The sequence below is a fragment of the Symsagittifera roscoffensis genome, chromosome 6 (genome assembly GCF_963678635.1).
Source record: "Symsagittifera roscoffensis chromosome 6, txSymRosc1.1, whole genome shotgun sequence".
Classification (NCBI taxonomy): domain Eukaryota; kingdom Metazoa; phylum Xenacoelomorpha; order Acoela; family Convolutidae; genus Symsagittifera; species Symsagittifera roscoffensis.
Genome location: NC_087067.1, coordinates 43006932 through 43028308, shown reverse-complemented (window position 1 = coordinate 43028308; position 21377 = coordinate 43006932). Strand labels below are relative to the sequence as shown.

The 21377-nt window shown below is 34.2% G+C and overlaps 1 protein-coding gene across 1 annotated transcript; it reads right to left on the bottom strand.

The window, feature by feature from the left end:
• Positions 1-8850: 8850 nt before the first annotated feature.
• On the bottom strand, positions 8851-21030 carry LOC134847942 (neuronal acetylcholine receptor subunit alpha-10-like). Its single transcript, XM_063865240.1, has 10 exons — positions 20820-21030; positions 15236-15536; positions 14622-14666; positions 14211-14317; positions 11976-12168; positions 11476-11719; positions 10844-10948; positions 10320-10550; positions 9851-10178; positions 8851-9374 (listed from the first exon to the last, which is right to left on the bottom strand). Exons 2-10 carry the CDS (start codon positions 15455-15457, stop codon positions 9152-9154), a joined length of 1698 nt encoding a protein of 565 aa, XP_063721310.1. The 5' UTR covers positions 15458-15536; positions 20820-21030; the 3' UTR covers positions 8851-9151.
• Positions 21031-21377: the final 347 nt, after the last annotated feature.

Genomic DNA, 21377 nt, shown 5'->3' with positions numbered 1-21377 from the left:
AGATTCGTTTATTATAAAATTTTAATAATATAATTAGCTCATGTTCAGCATTGCTTCATCAAAAACAAAATACGAGAGTAACTTGGTTGTTGATGGCTACAGGTTTAAGAACAACAGTAAAACCAGAAGAACCCAACTTTATGTTTGTGTGGAATCAGCTTGCAAATGTCGACTTCTCTCAAATTTACAAGTTACTGATATTAAAAAGAGCAAAAACAAACGAAAATTGATTTCAAAGAACCGGACAATTTTCAAAAATTTTGATGAAGAACGATTTCAACAGATGAATAAATTGAAGAAAAAAAATTGACCAACTGAGTAAAAAAAAACCTAATAATGAATTAAATCTTTGTTAGGTTATAGCTAATTAAATAAGTAATTGAAATAAAAATACAAAAAGCGTGGCTTGACAACATGAATGCACGCACGCACGCACGCACGCATGCAACTCAATGCTTACATGCGTGTTCACTCCTGCCTGGAACCCGTGTTTGTGCAACATTCACGATCATGATTTCTTTAGACACGCATAAGTGGCAGTTTATTGAGTTCCAAATTGAATTGAAGCAGTCATTTGATCTTAGGTTTTTTATTACTGTTAAAAATTCCCAATAAACGCTTTCTAGTTTATATTAGCTTGAGAGGGGGTGAATTGAGAAAAAAGAAAAACACCTTCTTTTTTAAAACTGTTAGAAAAAACCTAACTTCTGTTTTTTGTTTATTTCATCAATATCACAATCAAATTATTTTTAAATTGTTTTTGGAAGTTTGAGTGACTTTGGATTTCAATAATTTCAAAAAACTCATTAGACCTTCGCGGGTTCGATTCCTTGATATGCATAGGCCCCGCCGGTTGTGCACAATCCTGTCCCAAAAACTCGTTTTATTATCAATTTTTGCATTATTCAACGCTAAAAAATTGTTCCAAAATGACTTGATGTAAAAGCCAATTAGTTTTAATTATTCTATTTTATTGGCCTGAAAATTGTAATTTTGCTAAATTTTATTTACTACAAACTATTGGAGACCAGTCAAAGCGCAGTCGAAACATTCAAGGCTGAGCCTTGATACGACCAGTCTTTTTTTAAATATTTTTTTTTATTAGTTTTTCTGATTTTTCATTCCAAAGCTCGACAATCGTAAAAATTTGAAAACATGAAAGTCTACAGACTAGCATAATTTCAAAACAACAAAAAAGGTAGACAGCTGGATTCCAACCTACGCAGAAATAACCTACATCCAATCGAGACAAACGCGTTAACCACTAGATTACGAAAGCTTGATGATGAAATATCAAAGGCGAAGATTTTTGCTTCCTTTCCATTTACTTGGTCTAACGACAAATATTCAAATGAAAAAGATGCGTAAGCTTTGGTTATAAAGACTTGATTGAACTGCATCAGAATAATGCAGTTTGAGTTATTATACAGTTAGTCTTAAAGATTCGTTTATTATAAAGTTTTAATAATACAATTAGCTCATGTTCAGCATTGCTTCATAAAAAACAAAATACGGGAATAACTTGGTTGTTGATGGCTACAGTCTTAAGAACAACAGTGAAACCAGAAGAAGCCAACATTATGTTTGTGTGGAACCAGCTTGCAAGTGTCAAATTCTCTCAAATTTACAAGTTACTAATATGATAAAGGGTGAAAATAAACGAAAATTAATTTAGAAAAATTGGACGATTTTCAAAAGTTTTGATGAAGAATGATTTCAACAGATGAATAAATTTTAAAAAAAATTGACTAACCCATTAAGAAAATAACCTAACAATGAATTAAATCTTTGTTAGTTTATAACTAATTAAATAAGTAATTGAAATAAAAATACAAAAATAGTGGCTTGACAACATGCATGTTGACTTCTGCCTGTAACCCGTTTTTGTGCAACATTCACGATCATGATTTCTTTTAACATGCTTAAGTGGCCGTTTAATGAGTTCCAAATTGAATTGAGGCAGTCATTTGATCTTAGGTCTTTTTATTACGGTTAAAATTACCAATAAACCCTTTCTAGTTTAAATTAGCTTGAGAGGGGGTAAATTGAGAAAAAAGAAAAACAACTTCTCTTTTAAAAGCTGTTAGAAAAAAATTTTATTTCTGTGTTTGTTTATTTCATCAATGTCACAATCAAAAAATTTTTACATTGTTCTTGGAAATTTGAAAGATTTTGGGTTTCAACAATTTGGCGAAACTCATTAGTCCCTCGCGGGACCGATTCCTTGATCTGAATAGGCTTCGCCGGGTGTGCCCAAGCCTGTCCCAAAAATTCCCTTTTTAAATCAATTTTTGCATTATTCAACACTACAAACTCGTTCCAAAATGACTTCATGCGAATGCCAATTAGTTTTAATAACTCCACCCTCGATTATCTTATCGGCCTGAAAATTGTAATTTTGCTAATTTTTATTTACTACAAACTATTTGAGACCAATCAAAGCGCAGTCGAAACATTCAGGGCTGAGTCTTTTTACAATGTTTTTTGATTAATTTTGTAATCAAACTCGAAGTGATAAACATGAGCTGCCGCGGCTTTTCTGATTTCGAATTCCAAGGCTCGACAAGCATAAAAATTGAAAACATGAAAGTCTACAGACTAGCATAACTTCAAAACCACAAAAAAGGTAGACAGCTGGATACCAACCTACGCAGAAATAACCTACATCTATTCGAGACAAACGCGTTAACCACTAGATGACGAAGGCTTGATGATAAAATATCAATCGCGAAATTTTTTGCTTCCTTTCCATTTACTTGGTCTAACGACAAATATTTAAATGGAAAAGATGCGTAAGCTTCGGTTATGAAAACTTGATTGAACTGCATCAGAATATTGCAGTTTGAGTTATTATACATTCCTAATGATTCGTTTATTATAAAGTTTTAATAAAAAAATTAGCGCAAGTTCAGTATTGCTCCATCAAAAACAAAATAAGGGACTAACTTGGTTCTTGATGGCTCTAGGTTGAAGACAACGGCAATATTATGTTTGTGTGGAAACCAGCTTGCAACCAACATTATGTTTGTGTGGAATCAGCTTGCAAATGTCGACTTCTCTCAAACTTACAAGTTACTGATTTTATAAAGAGCAAAAATTAACGAAATTTGACGAAAAACGATTTCGATGAATAAATTGAAAAAAAATGGCTAAGCGATTTAAAAAAATGTACGGTGAGGTAATACAAACAATCTCTATTCGAAACAGGATTTCGTTTTTCGTTTGATTTACAGGATCTTTTCCATAAGAAAATCATTGAACTAGATTAGATGTTCACTCATTTAAAAAAAACGGAACAATTTGATATTTCCGGTTCCAAAATAACCATCCAAAATCAAAATTGAAGATTTTTGGAGACAAATAATTGATAGACAGCCTTTTTATTTGACATCAGTTTTTTGCCGGCTTGTGCATTTTTTGCAACCAAATATTCCTTGCGTTATCTCGATTAGTCTAAAACTATTCCTTGCGATGACAGGGCTTTTTCTGCAAACTGTCATTTTTTTGGTTGTTTTCATCGAAAAAAGATTCCGCTATAATGGGACTTACTTTCAGGAAAAACACTCACGAAATTGTGGAAAAAAGTTTCCGGCCAAAAACGGTCATATCATATTCCGAAACGGGATTTGTCGCTGTTGTCAACAAAACTTTTGGAAATCGAACAATTCGTAAAGAATGTTTTTTCATTACACTCAAACAATTTACAAAATAATTCAATTGGATGGTCTTACTACGGCTTACAAGAAATTGCCGAATCTCCTTTAAATTTCGAGAAATTTTTCAGTCCCCAATTTTGCCCAAAAAGTTGTCCTACTTCTTGATTTTTGCAAACTTCTCCAAAATTCGACTCAGTTTTTGATTATGTCGAAAAGTTTTGATTCGAAACAATTGTTATTGCAATGTGGAACGTCGATTATAGACCAAAACTTTTGCGAAAAACTTACGTATGTGAGAACTGGCGTTTTACTTAGAACAGAGAAATTGGCCGAGTGCGACAGAATCAGCGCTTGATAACTTTTGAATCAAGCGCTGAATCGCTCTATTCAAAAAGGATGTTATTTTTATTACACTCAAGCATTTACAAAAAAATTCATTTGATTGGTCTTACTACGGCTCACAAAAAATTGCCTAAGCTTCTTAAAATTTTGAGAAAAGTTTTCGGTCTCGGTTTTGTTGCCCAAAATTGTGGTCCGAGAAAAATTTGCCCAGTTACCTAATAATTATTGCGAACTTATCCAAGATTTGACTCAATTTTTGATTTTGTCGATAATTTTCTTTTGCAATGTGGAACGTTGACAACGGACCAAAAAACTTGCAAAAAATTTACGTATGTGAGAATTGGCATTTTAGTTGGAACAGAGAAATTGGGCGAGTGCGACCTTCAATTTGGACTGTTATTTTTTTCACTTGAAAAAAGTTCCAAAATGTCTTCAAAAGAATAGAGAGAGGTGATTTCCGCCCAGACAGCAAGTGAATGGACAAAAACCTAACGCCAGAATTGAAAGTGTGCGCGAAAACTCTCTCATTGATTTAGACACTTATCGGAAAAATATAGGCACTGTCTGCCATAATTTGCGAAAAAAATTTCACTTACATGAGTTCTTTTATGTATATTAATTTTGATTTTAACATTAATTGGATTTTGTGTTCCAATTAATTTATGCTTGTCATTAGAGTTTTAAATTTTTTGCTTGTCGATTTGTTTTTCAATTTCAATACACAGCCAATTTTTGTCGATTTGAGGTGTTTATTGCTCTCCATTTTCTTGCATAGCGCGTTCGAAGCGAAGTTATCTGCTGTCAAAATTCATCAAACTGCCCAGATTTCGTTGACACAATCAAAAATTAGTAGAAAGAGAAACCATTAGGCTATTTTTTTTTTCAAAACACATAAAAGATCCAATCAAAAGCTATTTGTGGACTTTAAAAAAGCCTTCGGTGATGTCATTGAAACAGACATCACAGCTGTCCCTGAATTCAGTTTATCTAGCAACAAAATATCAAAATTGAGGGATTGAATGTTTTAGAACTCATGTGTCAGGAAAGAATCAGCGCTTGATAAATTTTGAATCAACATTGATTTATGGATATTCAAATTGTGGGAAAAAATGAGAAATATCTATGGTATCAATCCCTTAGTGTATCTTGAAACTCTCTAGCCAAATGCGATTTTTCTGAGCCAGTATGTCTTTTTTCAAACAAATAAATCTGCTACGTTGCTTTCGAGTCTTAAATTATCACTGCTAATTGTTTTCTGATCCATTGATGTAAAATCTTATAGGTATTAATGACCCAATACTGTAATTTTGAATCAATTATCTTTGGAGACACAATGTGGATAGACAATCTTTTTTGTTTGACATCAGCTTTTTGACGGGTTGTGCATTTTTTGCTGCTAAAATTTTTTTGTGTTTTCTTCATTAATCCAAAAATATTTTTTGCGATGGCAGCTTCAAAACTATTTCTGGGCCTAATCTGCAAACTGTCACGTTTTTTTTTGGTTTCTTCGCCAAAAAATAAGTTTGCTATGTTGGGACTTACTTTCTGGAAAAACACTCACGAAATTGTGGAAAAAAGTTTCCGGCCAAAAACGGTCATATCATATTCCGAAACGGTATTTGTCGCTGCTGTCAACAAAACTTTTGGAAATCGAACAATTCGTAAAGAATGTTTTTTCATTACACTCAAACAATTTACAAAAGAATTCAATTGGATGGTCTTACTACGGCTTACAAGAAATTGCCGAATCTCCTTTAAATTTCGAGAAATTTTTCAGTCCCCAATTTTGCCCAAAAAGTTGTCCTACTTCTTGATTTTTGCAAACTTCTCCAAAATTCGACTCAGCTTTTGATTATGTCGAAAAGTTTTGATTCGAAAAAAATTGTTTTTGCAATATGGAACGTCGATAATAGACCAAAACTTTTGCGAAAAACTTACGTATGTGAGAACAGGCATTTTACTTGGAACAGAAAAATTGGCCGAATGTGACAGAATCAGCGCTTGATAACTTTTGAATCAAAATTGATTTTGATATTCAAATTGTAAAAAAAAATGAAAAAACCCTGGGGTATCGATCCTTTAGGGTATTTTCAACTCTCTAGCAACTTCTCTGAGTCATTATCTCTTATTTCTAACAAATAAATCCTTTACGTTAATTTTTTATCTTAAAATTTCAATGCTTAGTGTTCTTTGCTTCATTCATCAAAATTTCTTAGGTATTAATGAACCAAAACTGTAATTTTTAATCAATTATCTTTGGATCTCGCTGAAATTGTGATGACTATTTTTGCAAAATTAAACCGAGGACACGCAAAAAATTTTGTTCAGTACTTGTCATTGCACGTGTGTAGTAGATCTTCACAAAATGTGATAGTGTTCATGTTCAATTGGCCTCTTTTTCCTTCCCTCCCCCCACCTGACGCCAGTTTCAACTTATTAGTGTAACGAGTGGTTTTACGAGGTTGAGTATGAATACCAAATATGTTTGTTGTGGCCTTATTAGTCTATATGTAAATTTTCATAACAATCGGATAATGTGGTCAACAAATTTACATGTAAAAATTTGCAGGTGGGAGGGAAAAGGAAAAAGAGCCTTCAATTGTTTTGAAAGTTTTCCCCTATTGTTTCTTGTTTTGAAAGTTTTTGTCATTAGTCCAAAACTTTATGGGACATGTTTTAGGGTAATTGGAAAAATTTAAGTGTCCCTGATACAAGCAGCCTTCTTTATTGTTCTATTTCATGAGTTTTAGGGGGGTTGGGCTGGGGGGGGGGGGGGGGGCGGACGCTTTCTTTTCAGGAATTCGACCCCCGGCCGACCCAAAGGGACCCCCTTTTGGTACTTTTAAAAAATCCAGTTTTGGCTCACCAACCTTAAATATTTTCTAAAGGCGCCTTTGGCGCCAATATATACTAATTTTGACGTGGGAGCGCGCGCCAAATAAAACGCAATTTTTTGGTTAAAATTTTCCAAAAAATGCCTATAAACGCCTTTTTGGCCTATTTTTTTTAAAATTTTGCCCGCGGAGCACAAATTTTGGCCAAAATAGGAATAAAACAGTGTTTTGGGAGAGCTCAAAAAATCAATTTAATTGACCTAAAAAAATTTTTTTTTGAAAATCCGCCACCCTCGAGAAAATCCTGGATCCGCCCCTGCATATGGTGTTGAAGCTAAAAGTAGCCGATTCAAACATTGATAGTATTATTTGGAGTTTACTTTGTTTATTCCATGCAATTAAGTTATTTAAAAAATTATAGGACGTCAACCAGGATGTTTAGAGCAAAACTGGTTTTCTTGGATTTAAAAAAACTCGTTGTAAATAAGATTGAAATGTACGCCATTCAGCTGAAAAAGATAATTAAATAGTACAGCAAGGGAAGCTTTGCGCGGTTAAAATATATTTCCTGAACCGAAAAAATGAGAACCTAACTGTCTTGTCATTGTGTTCTAATCAAAATATTTGATAATTTTTGTATCTTTGAAAGTGCTTCACGCCTTTGTTTTTTAATTTCGAAGAAAGCGATAGAAGTTTTGACTTTGGGGTGATTTTTTGTTCAGAAAAACCTCAAGTTCTTAATTAACTAAGGTTGATCGAATGTTTTAGTGCTATCTGTAAGATTTTGAATTCAAGAGTTGGAATTAATAAAAAAGAATTATTGCGGCTGAAAAATCATTTCAAACCATGTAGATTTTTGCTTTTGCTTTCAATATTGCGAAAAAGAGCCAAAATTTATCAAAAATAATGTCAACACTATGTGGAAAAAAAATTCAACAAAAATTGAAAAATGTTTAATTTGTAACTGCCAAAGATTTGCTCTGATCAGAGCATTTTTGTTCAAATACATTAAAAAACGTTTTATAGCGCTACAAGCGCTGCAATGATCAAAATTGTTTTTAACGAAACATTAAAAATTAAATTCAAAGCGTGGACCCAAAATCATAGGGCTCAATCAAAATCGTTGTATTTGTATATCTAGCTATGTCCACCATTGCACTTTAAAATAAGATGGCTTATATATAAAAGTTTACAAATCGAAATCTACAATTTACTTGTGGCATCTGGCTTGATTAATTAGACACGATAGATTAAATTAGTTGCAACCATACTTTTCATCATAGCATATCTATTTTAATCGACGAACAATTTATGGACTTTTTAGAGAGTTACGATAAACTTTGTGCACAAATGAACTTCTCTAACTGTTGTTTTCTCCATTGCTTGCAAATTTTCCTAAGAGTTGCTTAAAAAGTGTAAAAGCGTTCGCAAGATTTTTTTGTTGGAAAAATTTTTTGAATCACCCGAGCGACGCAACAGGATTTGGTTTATCAATAAATAATTCATCATTGTGACAATCTATTAAAACCTTTGTTTAGATATCAATAATAATCATGATCAGGCCCTGGGATTTAGCTTAGTTAAAAAATCTATCTTAGTTAATGAAATAGTTCCTAAAAATTATCGCCTTGGGTTAAAAATAAAAAACTTTCAAAAAAACTCGCGTTTTTTCAAAAATTTGCTACATTAACAGCAAAAAATGGTTTTTAACTAGTTTTGTGTTAAAAAATGTAGCGAGTCTGAAAGAAAACCTGAGTATTTCCTTGGTGGTATAATTTACCGAGAAAAACACTCAAATTTTCAGTTTTGAAATTTACAACATCTTACCAACTCCCCCACTATAAGATCAAAGGCCTTGGTGAAGATATCAATGTTGGCGTATAATTTTGAAATACTGTCGTTTTTCTGGAAAATTTCCAGAGAGTTCATTTAATTAAAGCGCATCTACCTGGTTAATTTATTTCTCAGAAATTGTTAGTTAACTGGGAAAAATAGATATTTAAATAAAATCCGGGGCCTGATAATAATATAGTAACTTAACTAAACATAATTAGTATATAAAAACCTTTATAAAAATTATGATTTCCAGTAACTTCCATTTTGTATTTTAAATATATTTTCCAAGTAGTTTCCCATTTGCTTTTTAAGTATCGATCTCAAACAATTCTTGGCTAAAAGTGATTCATATTCCCAGTTTTTGACTTATTCATGATCAGTTTCTGTCAACTTTTGAAGAAAAAATCTCAAGTCGATGGCTTTCAAATTCATCTCTTTTTTGTCAGGGTGAAAAAAGTGAAACATCTGGTCGACGAAATTTCTTCAGCCGCCTATGACGATATTAGGTCTGGCAGGAACGTGAGTGGGATGGACTAGCTCGGATGGGAACTGGTTGTAGATCCAGAGAATGGTGGATAGGAACACGACTGTGAACACGATCATGAGTGTGCGGTCTACTATCACTGCAACTGACTGCCAGTCGCTTCTGAGACGGCCCAGTTCGTTCTTTTCTCTTACATCTGTCATCATAGTCTCCACTTGAACTCTATAAAAAGTATTGAGGTCAAAGGTCAAATGTCACACGGAGATAGATAAAAGTTTGATAGATCATTTTGAAGCAGAAACTAATTTATTATCAATAGGGTTGATAAAAATGTTATCTGAAAATATTTCGTGAAATGTTTTGCTTCGTCAATGGCAGAGAAATATCGCTTCGCTTTTAACTAACACACAAACTCTAATTAAAATTAGAGATTAAAAGCCGTCTTAAATAGAAATCTGACAAAAACTCTTGAAAGCTCAGATTGCAATCATGAGTAAATGGAAACATGGCATCAAAAAGAAAGAAAACTACACTTCTTAATATTTTCTAGAGCTCTAAAATAGATTTTCTGTAAAGCTTTGTTTTCCTTATCTTTTAAGTCTATCTATCATATGCGAGTCTTATTTGAACATATGCTAAGCGCCAATGTTTCAGTTTTGAAGCTTCAAAATTGAAAATTTTCTCCATTTTTCTCTTACCGAATCCACTCAAGGTACTTCCTAACTTGTACCAACTGCTTTCCAGTCTCATCTAACTTCAGCTCCGTAATTTCTCTAATCGGGGAGTCGGGAACCTTCTGTTGGTACATACTTGCAGGTCCAGTGTTGAACATAGCAATACCTGGAGAAGTCGACACCAGTCTCGAGCAATATGCCTGATGATGACCTTGGTTGATCTTTGACGACATAGAATGGTCAATCACGTGACCGTTCAGATGGGAGGGCTCGAAACTGAATGCGCAGTCTTTATTGGTATAGTTATTGTAATGGTTGTAGTCACTGTTGAGAGCAATGGACATCTTGGAACCTGGCAACAATTGTAATAAATAAGACTACAAAACTTTCAAATATAACTATTCGTTGGAACAATTTCAATCGATAATTTGACATATGTTTGACTTCATGCTTGTAAAATTTTTGTTATCAAGAATCTTTTTTTAAAAAAAACCTGAAACAAATCTGGCGGGACTCCTGGGACTCGAGGACTTCCCGGATGCGAGAGGGTTCTTGGGCCAGTATAGCTGTCTTAGACTGGGAGCGACTAGTCGTGCGACGTAGTGCAGGAATACAATTCGGATCCACTTGGGAACTGGGGTATCCCGGTCGACGATGTTGAGGACGAAGACATTTATGGCAGTTGAGAAGGTGATGAGAAACAGAGTGGCACAGTAGTAGACTCCTAAACGTCATCCAAACTGAATATTTTCAAAGTAAACTTTCAAAAACGACTCGTCTGAGACTTGTAAAAAAAAATAGTTCCTTTTGTTGACATTCACAAGCTGTTTAGTAATGATTTCCAACTTTGTAGAAACAACAGTAATTGTGGTAAGAAACAGCTAGAAACAACAAAAGTTTTAGTTTATAAGATTAAATTAGTGGGTAATTGTTCGTGAATCCCAAAGTCGTTACAAGTTAGATTACAATAGGAAACTCAAGGTCGCAAACGGATGACTCTAAGCAGAGAACTCTAACCAAGAAGGGGCTGCACATCACTGGGTGGCATCATAGTTCCCACTAGAAGGAGGAAAACACACATGGAGGTGAAGAGAGCAGTGCCCAGCTGCACTTTTGCATCACCTGAACAGATGATCAAATATGCGATCAGAAAGGTCAAAGGTTAAAGAAGTTGCATTGGTGGTCAGGGCATGAGTCGTCATTTATGGTCGCTGCTGTGAACTTCTGAATCACCGATTACGCTGGTATATACCACCCATTCTTTGCTGTATTGCTTTGTATGATATGAAAATAACAACAAAGTCATCCTTTTTTGACCAGCCCTGTCAGATCGGTATCGGTTTACTAAAACTTTTCACCGAAAGCATATTTTAATAGTTTCTTTTGTCATGAGCTGATTTAGAGGAGCGTTCAAATAGTTGGTCTGTTTTTAGGTCTTTGTTTATTCTAATGTTTTTATTTTATTTTATTGCTCGGGAAAAATTTATGTTTTTTTTGACACATTTCTTTTTCAAACGTTTTATAAAGTAGATAATTTTATTTTTAAATGAACAAGTATACTTCTTTTGTATTCATTATTGCTAATAATTGTTCTTTTAATTATTTTTCGATTACTAGCAGACTTTTTGTTATAAAATTGATGCCCTCACCTGAATTACAGGGCAAGTACTGTCCGAACAACATCACTAAGGAGAGCATAATACATGGCAGAATGAGATTCACAATATAGTACAGACTCTTCCGCTGTATCTTGATCTGGAACTGGACGAAAGAGTAGCCCCCCTCCTCGTCGAACGGGTTGTACTCTATCACTGCCTGGGCCTGAATCAACTCCCACTCGGTCGAGGGGATGTAACTGGACAGGTGGATGCCAGATGTTGTCGAGATCTTGAGCTGAAGATACCGAATGATAAGAACGAAACAAAAATAACTGATTGCTGTGTTTTTTTTCGCAAATTGTTTCGACAAATGAAAAAAAAATTGCTTGGAAATCTTATAATCAAATCTAAATCTTGGAGGAAGACGTTGAAATTCGCTCTGACAATTTATTTCTAGAAGTTGTTTTTCTCTTAATAATTTGTCGGTCGTTCTGTCTAGATGTCGTATGGTCCCAAAAAAGACTGTATTCAAAATAAGGTGCACTTTTTACCTGTTGCACGTTGTATGCCCATGATGAGAATTTGAGCATGCAGTCTTGAATGTCGAATGGGAAGTAGAGCACATCTATGGGACAGTTGCTCTGCAGAATGAGTGGTCGGGGCCACAGTGTCACCCGCCCGTCATGACTCACCACTGCGAAGGAACCCTTCATGTTCTTGATTATGGGGTCATTCTCTTGCGCACTGAAATCATCTCAGAATAAATTCGAGGTCGTTTTTTTTAGAATTCATAAATAAATTCGAGATCTTGTTTTAGAATTCATGCAAAATACGAGTCATTGTTCAAATCGCGAAGCCGCTGATTTTATATCAGCGATTTTATACTTTGCAGAACTTTATTAGACCTCTGCTGTCGCAATCGAATTTTGTATGATAGATTTTTTTATCGAATTTAACATTGCGGGGTTATTTTTGCTTATTCCGCCCATAAATCAGTATTTCAACATCTTGATCTGATATTATTTTGCTTCAAGCTGATTGCATAGAATTAGCCAATCACATTTCAGTACCATCTTAAAATGTTTTGTTCACAACTCTGAGTCGATTTGTAAATAAGCCGAATTGGCCTATAATGAAGAATGTTTGGTAAACTACTCCAAATTATTTCAAATTTGCTCAAAAGTTTTTCCGGATTTAAGAAAAACACCCAAAAAAATCAGCTCTAGGAAAAAATTACCGCCTTCGTATCTGCTCAAAGTTTGGCCTTATTAGAAGTCGGCTTAAGAATAAAGTGATTGCGTTTGTATTAACTAAGTAAACCAGTGCTATCAGTGGGTCTAGGACAACAATCCGTAGGGGTTTCAGGCCATAATATAAACTTTACAAGCAACTCAAAACTGTTTTTCCCATCTGTAAAATGTTAATTTTAAGAATTTAGGCAAGTTCAGTTCATAATAAGCATTCTTCATAACAATTCATCACTTAAGAATGGTATCAGATGGAACTGCATCGGCCGGATTTTGAAATGCATAAATTATACAATACACGTGAAAAACACTTTCAACAATGTTTTAATTTTCAATATTCCTAAACATCAATTAGAGGCTCAAAATTTATGAAAAACACAATAACGAGAAAGCTCATGAAATTGAAAAATTCTTCGCAACAGATTTCAAATTAATTTCATTTTATGTCTTGTTGAAAAAATTTTCGGCTTGAGGTCCTTAGTGTTACAATTAGGGTTGAAATCCCGTCGGCATGATGTCCGGCATCCGCTATCAGTATAATGTTCCAACATTTATACATTGAAAATTGAAAAAAAGCAAAATTGAGAAATTTGGGCGGAATAAGTAAAAAAACATCATTTGGATCACAAACGAATCAGTTAGAAAAACATTCTTAAACGAAGTATAAGGATAGCCGGTTACTGTGCAAGTAGCGCAGAATGTTCCAATGTTCCGACCATAGTCTTTAAAAAACTACAAACTTTTTTTTCAAATTAGTGTAGTTTTTTTCTGCGTGGTGTGAGGCATCTGACGTAAAGGGATCTGAGGTAAGAGGATAATTTAGGCGTATTCGAAACTCATAGTAAGAAATGTCTAGAAAAACAGAAAAAGAAAAAAAATTTCAATTTTGTTTTCAATTCCAATTTTTTTACAGAAAAGTTTTAATTTTTTCTGAAGTTTTTGGTTCCTGAAATGGAAGTAAAAACTCCAAAAAAATTTATTTGCAAAAAAAAAAATTTTTTGGGTCCTTAATTAGGCATAATTAAGCTGATGTAAGCCTGCTTGCTTGCTTAATTAGCTCGAAATAAGACGAAAAACCAAATTTTCGCCTGGAAATTTTTTTTGGAAACTTTTCTAATGTCGCTCGAATCACGACTAAAAGCGCTTTAATATGATATTTCACTCAACCCAGTCCGATGATTAGTTGTGGTACCTGATTTTGTGTGGAAAACAAAATGAAAAAACTAAAACACACCCGAATTCAAAGTTCCTCCCCATTTTTCAAATGGTCGGATCAAAAACAGTCTCCAATGAATCAAAAACATTGAACGAAAAAGATAAAGTTGTCCCCAGCTCAAACTAATCTATTAGCGACACAGCAAAAAAACGATTGCTTACCCAACTTCTGCATCTGACATTGTCTTTAGGGGGAGGGTCGATGGTGAAGGGACTTCATATTAAAACCAATCATTTTGCTTACCAATGATGCTATAACAGAACTTCACCCAAGCTGTAAAATAATTTTCCAATACTATGGGTAAGCAATGGGAACCTAGTTACTTGTTGTATAGGGTGAGGTCTGGGTTCCAGATGAGGTTTCCGGGCAGCCGGATCTGCTGGATGCCCCAGGCGTCCTTGTCCCACTTCAGGTACTCGTCACGCCACTCCTGAAGATGGAAACACAATCACATCTTATTTTCTGCACGTGCATTAAAGTCATCAACAACATCCCCCTTACGCCCCCCCCCCTAACAATAAATTATAGACCGCAAAAATGGATTTTATATCAGAGGGCGTGGAGATACTATAATTTTTTAAAGGAGGGAGTTGTATCAAGCTTTAAAAGAGGTAGCAAGCATTATAGCCAGAACAGATTTTTGATTATCCTTCAGACAATTTTGTGCATGCTATTTATTTGAGGGTGCACTCTAAGTGCTCCAAAATAAATCCAATATTAAAACAAGTTCTTACCAAATTTAGCCATACGGTAGAAGTCATGATTTGGTCTTTTTCACTCTAAACACACAAAACACTACCAAACTTCAGAAAGAAGAAGCATGCTGAATTCAACGGTCGATTATGAATCTGAACTAATATAAGCAAAATCTGTTGAAGCCCCGAGGTCTAAAATGAAGATTGAAAATTCGAATATTTTCAAAATTAGTCAAAACGTTTTTTTTTGTTGACATTTTTTCTTTTAAAAATTTCTCGTGAGGATTCGATGCTACTTTTAAAAATGGACTTTTTTAATCTAATAATCAGAAAACTTTTCAATTGCGCGAATAGATGTTTGTGGCCATTGAACAATAAAATGACCATCACTCGGTCTGTGCATCTCCACACGTCGAGCAGTAGTGCTGTCCCTGATTAAGAATTACTCAAAAATGCCCTCTATAGCGTCTTCTAGTTAGTTTTATGTGCCGGGTAATGTTGAATCACCCTCTACCGGTTTAGGGTGGGGCCTGAACCACTGACCATTCGATTGAGAGGCTGATACCTCACCTTACATCCATATCGCTTCTCTCTAGGTGGGGGATTTAGACAGTAGATTTGGACAGTTGTTCAAAAATTACTTAAAAAATTACCAGTTTAAGAATCTGAATAACATAGAGCGATATCTCCAGTGTAGTTGTAGACGTAATGTTTTTCACCGGCCGTGCGAAGGTATTGTAGCCATCCATGATATACTCCACCAATCGCACTTCGTTGAAAGGTTCTGGACTCACTTTGTTCGGCTGATTTGCCGTCGGCCCAGTGACCGCACTGGTATCGTAAGCAACGCTCAAACCTCCAGAAGTTGAATTCATGCCTCTTTATGGTGCTGTTTTCAAAATCGTTTTTATTTAAATTTCGTCCTGTTAATTGCTGGGATATTTTCAATTATAGCTGAAAAACAGACACCGTTTTGCTGGCTTTGAAAAATGATGTTTAACTGTCACAAAATGTCCCTAAATTCAGACAGATTAAAAATTCAAATCTGTTCATAAAGTTATGGAATTGAGAAATATCTACAATTTGCGTTAAATATTTTTTCAAGCTTTTATACAAATAAAAGAATAAAAAATTGAATATGAATTTGGTTGCTCATTCAAAAATCAGATGATGCTTATGATTCTGATTTCATTTGCAGCAATTTTCTATAAAATTAACCGCCTACTTTAGCAAAAGTAGATTTTCTACTTTCAATTAAAATAAAAATTGTTTAATATCATTGACCAACAAAAAAAGGCCAGCATACCAACTGTCAGACGCGGATTTAGGGCGGGTGAACGTCCCCCTCAAGGATTCTATCCCCTGCCGACCCAAAGGTTCCCCCTTTGTACTATTTTGAGATATCCATTTTTGGTGACGGACCCTAAAAATTTTCTAAAGGCGCCCTCGGCGCCAATATATACTAAATTTGAGGAGTTAGCGGGTGCCAAAAAACTCCATAAATCAACTTGGTCGACCTAAAAAATGTCGACAAAATTTTGGATTATTTTTGAAAATCTCTCTCTCCCCCCCCCCCGAGAAAATCCTAGATTCCCCCTGACAGCTGTTCAGCTGTCTACAAAGAGCTGTCTCTGCATAACCACCGGAGTCAAGAGTGAGTGCGGATTTATGCCCGGATTATTGGGACATAATTTCGATATTTACCGGCTATTGGGTATTTTTAAACCGTCGCGACTAAAAATTTTGTTTCCAGGTTTTGAGACCGAACGCGACACAGAAAAATGTTTCCACAATTGATAAGACCGAAAAAAAAATAATTACAAAGGGCGTGGCCGAAGCGACCGACTTGACTGGCCTAAAATTTTAAAATCACAAATTAAGATAAAATTAAATTGGCGTAATATAAATTCAAAGGACACGTTACAAGAGCTGAATGTTACAAGAGCTGAAAGACACAGGGTAAATTGGCATAAAATAAATGGCACTGTGAACATTAAGCAAAGATCCGCTTAAATAATGTCTCATGTTTGCAATTTCATCGCCTGTAAGTTTTTTCCGTTCCTAATACAAGCTGCATGCTATCTTATTTCAGCTTTGCAGGTTGGTGCGACTGCTCGCTTCTGATAGAAACTTAATCCTTCGAATAAATTCTTGACAAAACGGTCTAAAGGAAGTTTTTCATTGATTTGTAAGGTATTTGAGAGCTTCTGAAAAAGTAAAATATACCAATTTGAGTAACTTTCCTTAATAACTAATTAAATGACGCAAATAGATGTAATTTTTTTCAATTGAAGCATTGAGTTTTCTTGAACTTCAAACAAAATTAAAAATCTGAGCTGTAAAATTTTTTCAATGGTCTTTTTTGTTGGTAGTGCATGAAAAGACATACAAATATAACCTCAAGTTTGATAAATTCGGAATATGTACAGTGAACTAAAAAATGTTCTGCATTTACAGTAAACTAAAAAAATATTAAAAGGTCATAAATTTCCGAGTAACTTGTGTCACACGTATTTTTTGTTTTACTGGACCAGCAAAAATTAACTTACTCTCACCTAACTGGAAATGATTGTGAACAGTTGTAACGCACTCCAAAAATGTTTGACGGCTGAAGAAGTTTTCCACTTTGATTGTTAAAGCCTCTTATAACAAGCTAAAAAATGAATATAAAATAATGGAGTTCTTTTAAAAAAAATGCTAATTTTTCTAAACATTTTTAGTGAAAAGTTCTATAGCATTTTTGGAAAATATTTTGCATAGGACGCAGTATTCATTCAACAATTTTGTACAATCGCGACTGTCAAGGTTTGATCCTCTGAATAATAGCAAGATTTGGGGTTCTTCGAATAAGTTGATTCAAAATATCCTCGCAGTTTTTGCTAGCCGGTCGCTCAATATATGGTCAAGTTGTTATAGTTTCTCGAGATAATGCGATCAACTCATAGGTAACAAACTAAAAACGTTTTTGTTTATAATTTACATTCAAAATTTTCAATAAAACTAAAATTTTGGGACAGTGTGGCTTTCTTATTTACAAAAAATATCGATGCATCAAGCCAAAAAAAATATGTTTTTAACAGGCACTATGGGAAGGAGAAGTTTTTAAACTCTGCACTACTCGGATGAACTAATATAATATGATTTTTTGATAATGAATATTTGGACATAATGGGTTGCTTTGCAAAGTATTTAAATTGCTTCGTAATTTTCCGATCCACAAAATGGTTTCGATCACCACTGATTCCAAACTGAAGCATTGATCCTTTAGTGGAAAAAAATAGTCCAATTTTTAACATAATTTCAAAATAAAAGGTATCAACAAAGTTTCAATCTAACAAATCGAAACTTCTATGGTATAGCGTTTTTGGGTAACAAAACAGTGACCTTTTTTTGTTTGAGAAAAAATTGGTTCGACTTTTCCCAGACAGAAACAGTTGAAGAATCAATCAAGACATGGCAGCAGCGGACGAAGTACAAAGGAGTATGCGGTCTAACAAAAAAAACTGCCTGAAAAATACGGGGATTCAGTGAAAAAATCAGTGATATCAGTTGAGGGCCAATCGATCAAAATCAAAAATGAAGCGATTTTGGTTGAGTTGACGAGAGCTTCTCTCGAGCTTCACCGAACAGAACTGGCGACAGGAAATCCTCTGAGAAGACAGATTCCAACAACTTGAGCGGTATTTGTTCGCCTGGAAGTTTGAACAAGAATCACTCGTACGATATAAAGCGTTCGACTTAGAGTGGGTAAGGGTTTAGAAGAGTCAGGAAACAAGAGAGTAAAGAAAAAAGAAAATGAAAAGGCAGTGTCTACGAAAAGGAAACTCTTAGCAAAAAAATTTGATTATGTAGAACTGAGGTTATCACTAATTATTTTATTTTAAATATCATTTGTAAAGTTTATACAGAGTAACAATTTTCCCTACAAGAGGAAGAGTGTAGTACTGCTACAGAGGTAACCAAATAATCTGTAATGCTATTGTTAATCATATGATGCAATGCCGGTCAAAGTCAAGGTCAACCGCGGTTCTCGACATAAAAAGCAAATCATCACATTGACGGTGTTGTTATAGATGATTTAGATTCAATGCTATTTTGCATTCTGTGAAAATAGTTGTTCGTGACTTATGGTTTGAATTCGGTTTTAAGCACATTCGTTTAAAATTCAGATCATCAGTTACCACAGACGAAATAGAGACAAACTTCATCTTTCTACATGACAATGTTGATTTACAGACTAAACAAAATCATAGCTCGTAAAAACTAAGTTTTTCGTTATACTTTCATGAAGCGAATAAAAATCAAAATATTAATTTTTTTGAAATAATTCCAAGCAATAATCTCCAGTTTTATTTTTTAAGTTTTGCCAATACAAATCGGAACTATATGGGAGAGCACCATTAAGCCAGTCAGTTGTCAGGTGTCTCCTTTAGCGGAGAAAAAAGTTAGACTCTTAGATCCAATGAACCGTTCTAGTGTCAAACATTTAATCAACGTTGTTCAGTTTTTCACATTTTTCTCAAAAATTTTTTTTACACGAGTAATCTTATTGAAAGTTATTGAAAAAAAAATATGTACCGTCAGAGAAATTTTAGCGTAAGAATCTTTAAAAGTGTCCGGTTAGTCATATGCACCGATAACCTAGTATCCAACAGAAACAAATTCTACATATTCGTCAAAAAATCTCACAGCATGCCCATCAAAATCGTATTTCTTACTATGTAATTTTCTAAAAATTTGTGGTTGAAACCGTTTAGTTGAACGTGAGAAGTCAATTTCAAAAACCTTACCCTAGCGGGAAAATGAAATAAAACAATATCTAACGTGTTTCAAACATTAGGTCTGATCGATCCCCTGTTGAGTTTTTTCTTTTATTAGCTAGCTTTTGACATGATTTTCTCTTTGTATATTTTGTGTTTAAATTTTCAGCTATGGCTTATCTCAATTTGCGGCATTTTTATCGCAATCATGGAATATCTCAAGCTTTGCGTAAAAAATTTAAAAAAAAAACGGGTAAGCTATTGGACAAGAATGCAAAGCTGATCCAGTGAGTTATAAAGTAAACAAAATCAAATCAAAAGCTAGCATTAAATAAAAAGAAACTCAACAGAAGCTCAATCACACCTAAGAATCGAAAAATGTTCAAAAAATTCTTAATTTTTTTTTCCACCTGGGTCAGTGTTTTGAAAGGGATCTCTGATTCAATTGAATAGTTTTAACCATAAACTTTTGAATAACTACATACAAGGATACACGATGTTCTCAAAAATGCAGTGGGATTTTTTTGATGAACATGTAGTATTCAATTCTGTTGTTTTCTAGTTTATCCGTAGATAAGACTATCCGGTTTGGAAAGAGTAGATAGCGACATCAGTTGATATAATTATTAAACGTGGTTATACTTTACTTCAGTTTTGTAGAGGACAGTCAGTAAATCGAGTTAACCCCACCCCCCCCCCCCCCAAAAAAAAACCACGTGGTAAGATTCTCCGTTAAGATTGAAATTGCTAAGCGCTGTGTCTATAACCCTCAGTTCTGATTGGCTGAAAATTCGAACTCAGAACCAAGTTAACAATCACACCCCCCCTAAACGGACGTCTTTTGGGGGTGTGGACGAAGGATGTTAACTTGGTGTCCCAGTCATTACATTCAAGGCATCAATACATGAGAAGAGTGATTTTTAAATTAATTTCTAAGCAAGCGAAGGCTCTCCGGGGATTGTCTCGAAAAAAAACAGAGTTTTTCTCCTTTTTTTCTTGTTAAGTCGACCTATTTTCCGATCTCTCATAAATACTTATTAATATCTTAATTTGTACCAAATGGGCACCCTTCCCCGATGAGGTTGAATACCCCTCTCCCCTCCCGTTTTCCGCTACTGTGGCTCTCCAAAACAAGTTGTCTTCTTTTATCACTGTCGATTAAAAATATCCGAGGAAATAACAGTCAACACTGTTAAATTTTTATCAATGTGTTTTTTTAATATTTTTTCTAAACATAATACTTGACCGAAAACTTTTTAGTAATTCTGTTTTGGTGATTGAATGGTGATTTACTATTGAAAATAACCGCTGATCAACCTGAGCATTGTCTGAATGTCATCGGTTGGTTTTTTTCCACTACACGAACAAGAAATATTTTTGACGACAGAATGCGATCAATTAAAATGTTTACTCGTAAAAATTTTTTATAAAAAGATTTTTGATTGACGTTTGTATGACATTAATCAAAATTTTTTACCTGTGCAAATACGGTAGAATTGCGAAGAATTATAATGTGGCTAAGAAATATGGTTAAGGAATATAATTACACTATAAATAGTAGCTCATAGCTCAAAGCAAGTAATGACGATTTTGCAAAATTAATGGATTCAGTTGTAATGAAAAATTTTCATTTAAGAATCCAAATTTATGCCGGCGTCAGTTGATCTACTTGATGTGCCAAATCTGCACAAAAACTTACGTCTCTCTGTCTCGTCAAATATCTCCAAAATTGTTTCAAGCTTTTTTATTTGCAAATAATTCAATATTCAAATATTCAAATGATTTATGTTTGCAAATAAAAAAATACCGACATTGAGCACTTAAATTAAATAGCTAATTTTCAATAATTTCAAAATGATATTGAGTTTTGTCTTATTGAACTCAGATGATAAGAAATTGAACTTGAGCATACTCTTTATTTAAAATTAACAAAAAATGGTGATTTAACCATATTTACTTGAAACGCTTGAACTCAAAAAACTACACAAAAAACCCTTCATTTTGGGTTTTGATGGCAACTGAGCGTGAAAAATTG

Excerpts from the sequence above, each read along its gene's own strand:
- LOC134847942 (XM_063865240.1), bottom strand. The coding sequence starts at position 15,457 with ATGAATTCAACTTCTGGAGGTTTGAGCGTTGCTTACGATACCAGTGCG. Across the intron at positions 10,949-11,475 it reads GTACTTGCCCTGTAATTCAG|GTGATGCAAAAGTGCAGCTG; the intron begins GTGAGGGCATCA and ends TCATCTGTTCAG. Across the intron at positions 10,179-10,319 it reads TCCCGCCAGATTTGTTTCAG|GTTCCAAGATGTCCATTGCT; the intron begins GTTTTTTTTAAA and ends AATTGTTGCCAG.